The sequence below is a fragment of the Chanodichthys erythropterus genome, chromosome 2, assembly GCF_024489055.1.
Source record: "Chanodichthys erythropterus isolate Z2021 chromosome 2, ASM2448905v1, whole genome shotgun sequence".
In the NCBI taxonomy this organism is placed as follows: domain Eukaryota; kingdom Metazoa; phylum Chordata; class Actinopteri; order Cypriniformes; family Xenocyprididae; genus Chanodichthys; species Chanodichthys erythropterus.
The window spans coordinates 37,978,326-37,983,137 of NC_090222.1; the positions used below are offsets into that span (position 1 = coordinate 37,978,326).

Here is a 4,812-nt window from a genome sequence, read left to right on the forward strand (position 1 = left end):
TTTTGTGGAACTTTCTGGGAACATTATTAAAGACCAAATAACTTTGAACAAACATTTTATTAACCTTATATAAAGAATGTTTTTGTTTAGAACTTTGAGAGAAACCTTGTCAAAACACATTCCCTGTTAGCTCTAACAACTTGATATCTGTATGAAATTGTGACTTTTACAGAACAATATTAATGGAACACTAAAAATTAACAGAAATGATAGAGATGTTTCATCCATGTTATTTCTGTGGATGGCTGATCTACTGCAAATAAAACACCTGTCCTGACAGCAGTTTCCACTCCTCCCCTTGACTACAGCCACCTGCATTCCCGTCAACAGTCAAAGCAACAAGTTTCTAAAGAAGCCTTTAGTTGTACAGAAGGGCTGGATTTGGTTTAGAGGATGGGCTCTTATAGGGCGAGGCAGCCTTTATTAGAATGACACTCAGCAGATCATTCATTCAACTCCGACACACGAGGAAACTTGAATACTCGAGGTAATGCTTTTATTTAACTTTTCTTAGAAGTTTGTTAGAAGTACTTTAATACAATTATTGAGTAAAAACTGGTAGAATAGAACATATTTTCAGTTCTGTATGTGTAATGATGGAAATGATGCATGTGATGTTGTTTACACAGTAAATGACAACTGAACTTAGCAATGGAGTGGTTTGGGGAATTAAACAGAAAATATCCTGAAATTCTTTTCACTTTGTAATGCTGATCATATTTCTCTCCTGCTTTCTAGCTTGTGAAAATGGAGGCTTTGTCTGCAGCAAACACTCAGTTCTCCCTCAACCTGTTCAAGAAGATCAGTAAAGAAAACGCATCAGGAAATGTGTTCTACTCTCCTGTCAGCATCTCCTCGGCTCTGGCCATGGTGTCGCTCGGTGCAAGAGGAAACACAGCAGCTCAGATGATTCAGGTGATGATCTCACACAATCTACTTTTAAAAGAGGGTGACGGGTGAGACAGAGAGAGCAGGAAGTGATGCAAGCCTTTGCAAAACAAGTGCATGCTTCACAACTGAATTTTAAAGTGACAGCTCACCCAATTACATTGTTTTTACATTATTTACTCGTCCTCACCATGCTGTGAAAGAATACACCTTGTGCACTTCACTCTTAAAAAAAAAAGTTTGGTGAGGTTCTCTATATAGAATTTTCACTCAATTTTTAAGATCCCTTTATGACAAAAAGATTCTATATAAGGAGAAATGTCTTAAATGTTTGAATAGTACATTCATGTTTAACAAGTTTTTTCTTCTTCTTTCTAGTAATAAAATATGTTTTCAAGCTGATTCTTTCATAAAATGTTATAACATTTAAAAAATGGTTTAAAATTAATTAATTAAAACTAAATCAATGATCCCATGATGGGGATCCCTATGGTTCTATATTTGAAACACATGATGGAACCTTTAAAGGTTCTATATAGAACATTTTCTTCTAAATTCCAAGTTTCAAAGAACTTAACATTCTTAACGTTAAACTGTAAGCAACAATACATGTAAAAGAGCACAAATAGGAAATTGTGTTTCCTGAATGAGACTCTGTGTAAATAGAGTTCAAGCACAGTAAATTGCCTTCTAGTGCATTTTATTATTCCAATGGGTATTTGAGTAGTGCATTTACACTATATGTTATCAGAATTGTGAGGTTATCTTTAATAATTCTATCGCAATAATTCTGTGTAGGTCTTGGGCTTTAACAATCCTCCCAAACATGGTGCCGCGACTCCAGGACCTCATCCACCAACCCAGATAACATATGGCGTCAAGGGTCACCATGAACCATCAATGATGCAACAAACCCAGAGAGCTCCGATACCTGCTGAACTCAGAGTTTTGGTATGATGCTAAAGCTAAAGACGTATCTTTTTCGTCAGCACTTGACCCAGTAGTAGTAGCACTTACCTTGACTAATATTCTTCTCCTATCTGTGTATTTATTTATTTAAAAAAAAAAAAAAATCGCTATGAGCACTTTACTGACATAACTGTGACTTCACTCAGCACTTACATACTGTTGTTCTCATGTTGATTTAATTGATTCTACTACTCTCATTTGTAAGTCGCTTTGGATAAAAGCGTCTGCTAAATGACTAAATGTAAATGTAAATCTCATCAAACACTAACCTCATGACTTTATGATTATAATAATAGCTGTATTTGCATGTATCCTTTCGGTTTTTCTAATTGACATTGTTGATGCACGCAGAAGTGTCCTGCTCAGCAGGTACCTGGACAAAAATCAGAGGACCAAATTCATTTGAGCTTCAACAAGTTTATGAGTGAGCTGAACAAACCAGGAGTCCCGTATGTGTTGAGTGTTGCCAACCGCCTCTACGGAGAGCAATCCTACCAGTTTGTTGAGGTAAGACTCAGTTTATTCACTGGAGGTTCTGGAAATGTTCTCAGCTCTAATATCATTTTCACCTCAATCGATTTGCTGTATTACAGAAATTCCTCAATGACACAAAAAGATACTATGAAGCCGGACTGGAGGAGGTGGACTTCAGGACCAAATCAGAGGCTGCTCGTGTCACCATCAACAAATGGGTGGAGAAAAAAACACAAGGTGAAATCCAGCATAAACTTTTTCTGAATATTAAACTTTAGGTTCAGCAAAAATGTCTTTTCAAGGGCCGTGTTTGGCTTCATGGGTTCTTGAGTTGAGCTATATAGTACAAATATCAGACCAATCTATTCACATCACTGCTTACAGTGGATAATTTCCATTTGTATTTTAGAGAAAATCAAGGACTTGCTGCCAAAGGGAATTGTCGATGAGATGACGAGACTGGTCTTGGTGAACGCCATCTACTTTAAGGGAAACTGGGAGAAGAAATTCCCAAAGGAAGCCACCAGAGATGGGCAGTTTAAACTAAACAAGGTTGACATTTCATGCTCTTTTATTAAAACAAATTAACAGTCATGATGAAATCTGAGGGGTTATAAAGTGTTTCCACTGATGTTTTGCAGATTCAAACTAAACCAGTGAAAATGATGCATCAGAAGTCAAAGTTTCCTCTGGCCTTCATCCCAGAGATGAACAGTCAGGTTCTGGAGCTGCCGTATGTTGGGAAGAATCTCAGTATGTTGATCATCCTTCCTGATGTGATGGAAGACAACACCACTGGCCTTCAGAAGGTGATGTGAATGTTTTATTAGACCAGCCAGATGTTTACCAATAATACAGTTTTCATTGTGACTGAACTATTCTTCTATTATCCAGCTTGAAAAGGCACTGACCTACGAGAAGCTCATGGAGTGGACCAAACCAGAAGTCATGTATCAACAAGAAGTTGAAGTATTTCTGCCCAAATTCAAGATGGAGGAAAAATACGACATGAAGAGTCTTCTGATCAGCATGGGAATGAAGGATGTTTTTGGAAATGCAGACCTTTCAGGCATGTCCTCCAACAGCAACCTGGTGCTGTCGCATGTGATTCATAAAGCCTTTGTTGAAGTCAATGAGGAAGGAACCGAAGCAGCTGCAGCCACCGCCGCCATCGTGGCGTCACGGTGTATGATCCCCCCACAGTACTTCAATGCAGACCATCCATTCCTTTTCTTCATCCGACACAATCCAACCAAGAGCATTTTGTTTTATGGACGCTTCTGCTCTCCATGAGCGAGTCCTGCTGCATGAGACTCTTCCTGCTAGTTTAGATGGTGATCTGGTGTGAATGAGGAGGGGAGTCTCTGGAAAAAAATGTTTTTTAAATGTATAGACATAAAATGACAAGATAAACCACAAAATTACAAAAACTTTAAAATTAAAATTAAAATATATATATAAAAAGAATCTAATTGAAAATATTATAAACTATCAATGATACTAAAATATCAACTGGATTCTTTTTTACTGAAGTTATGTGCATTCAACAGTGTAAAGATTTAAACTTTAAATTGAGCATTATAATTTCTAACCTCACAACATTCAGTTTAGAAATAAAAAAAGATATGTTTACATTCAAAGTAATGGACATTCCCTCTCTTCACATGCAGGATAAGTGTTTATGATTGAAGAAATGAAATGCATTTCAGTTGTCTTGTGTCTCATTCAGGTTGAGTCTCTTCATGCTGCATATCAAATCCATCAGTTTATTTGTATTGTTTCCTGCATGAAATGAAGCTCTAATATGCCACATAATGTGTATGCATTCACTGTGACAATGTATTCAACATAAATGAAACAAAGCTTTACAATTATTCAATCAAACCAGTTTTGTTTGTTTTTTTGTAATTTAATAGAACCCGGTGTTACAAATGTTTACATTTTATGAACTGACTTGAGTGCTTTGTTTGTGCAAAAAACTGTATAAAATAATATTATCTAAAGCATGTTCACGCAACAATGCCAACTCTCGCGTGAACACTCGTGCATGTGCTTTGAGTTGGCACGCGAGTCTGTCCACAACACACATGCGTTGAGAAGCTCTCATTGCAGATCAATATTTTTCTAAGTAAAGAGGTAAATTGTTTTATATTTGTAATCTCTAAAAAAAAAATAATTCAAATAAGCACAAACAACTGCAAAACTGAAAATGCATTTCTCAGATGTGTGAGAAGAAAAAGGGTGCAAGCTGGTTAAAAATGCGGTCCAACTTGCTCTTCCCCAAGCATCATGGGAAATGACATGATGACAACACAGCTTAACCCGCTTATCAAATTGTATCAAGTAAGAATATAGAACATTACAGAAAATATTGAAAGATTTATTTAACTGAGAACCCCCAATGCATTACTTCATTTGCCATTATTTTATTTTTATTTTTTTAAATTAACTGCTTTGTATTTGTGTGTATGTATACATGAA

The 4,812-nt window shown here is 36.4% G+C and overlaps 1 protein-coding gene across 2 annotated transcripts; it reads left to right on the top strand.

The window, feature by feature from the left end:
• Positions 1-429: 429 nt before the first annotated feature.
• Positions 430-4,202, top strand: LOC137028592 (leukocyte elastase inhibitor-like). 2 transcript variants are annotated; one of them, XM_067397578.1, is made up of 8 exons: positions 430-487; positions 739-915; positions 1,687-1,839; positions 2,209-2,364; positions 2,451-2,568; positions 2,741-2,883; positions 2,973-3,140; positions 3,226-4,202. In XM_067397578.1, the coding sequence occupies exons 2-8, from the start codon at positions 748-750 to the stop codon at positions 3,622-3,624; spliced, it is 1,305 nt and encodes a 434-aa protein (XP_067253679.1). In that variant the 5' UTR covers positions 430-487; positions 739-747; the 3' UTR covers positions 3,625-4,202. The 2 variants fall into 2 exon arrangements, with proteins under 2 accessions (XP_067253679.1, XP_067253689.1); XM_067397588.1 differs by having other exon boundaries at positions 2,212-2,364.
• Positions 4,203-4,812: the final 610 nt, after the last annotated feature.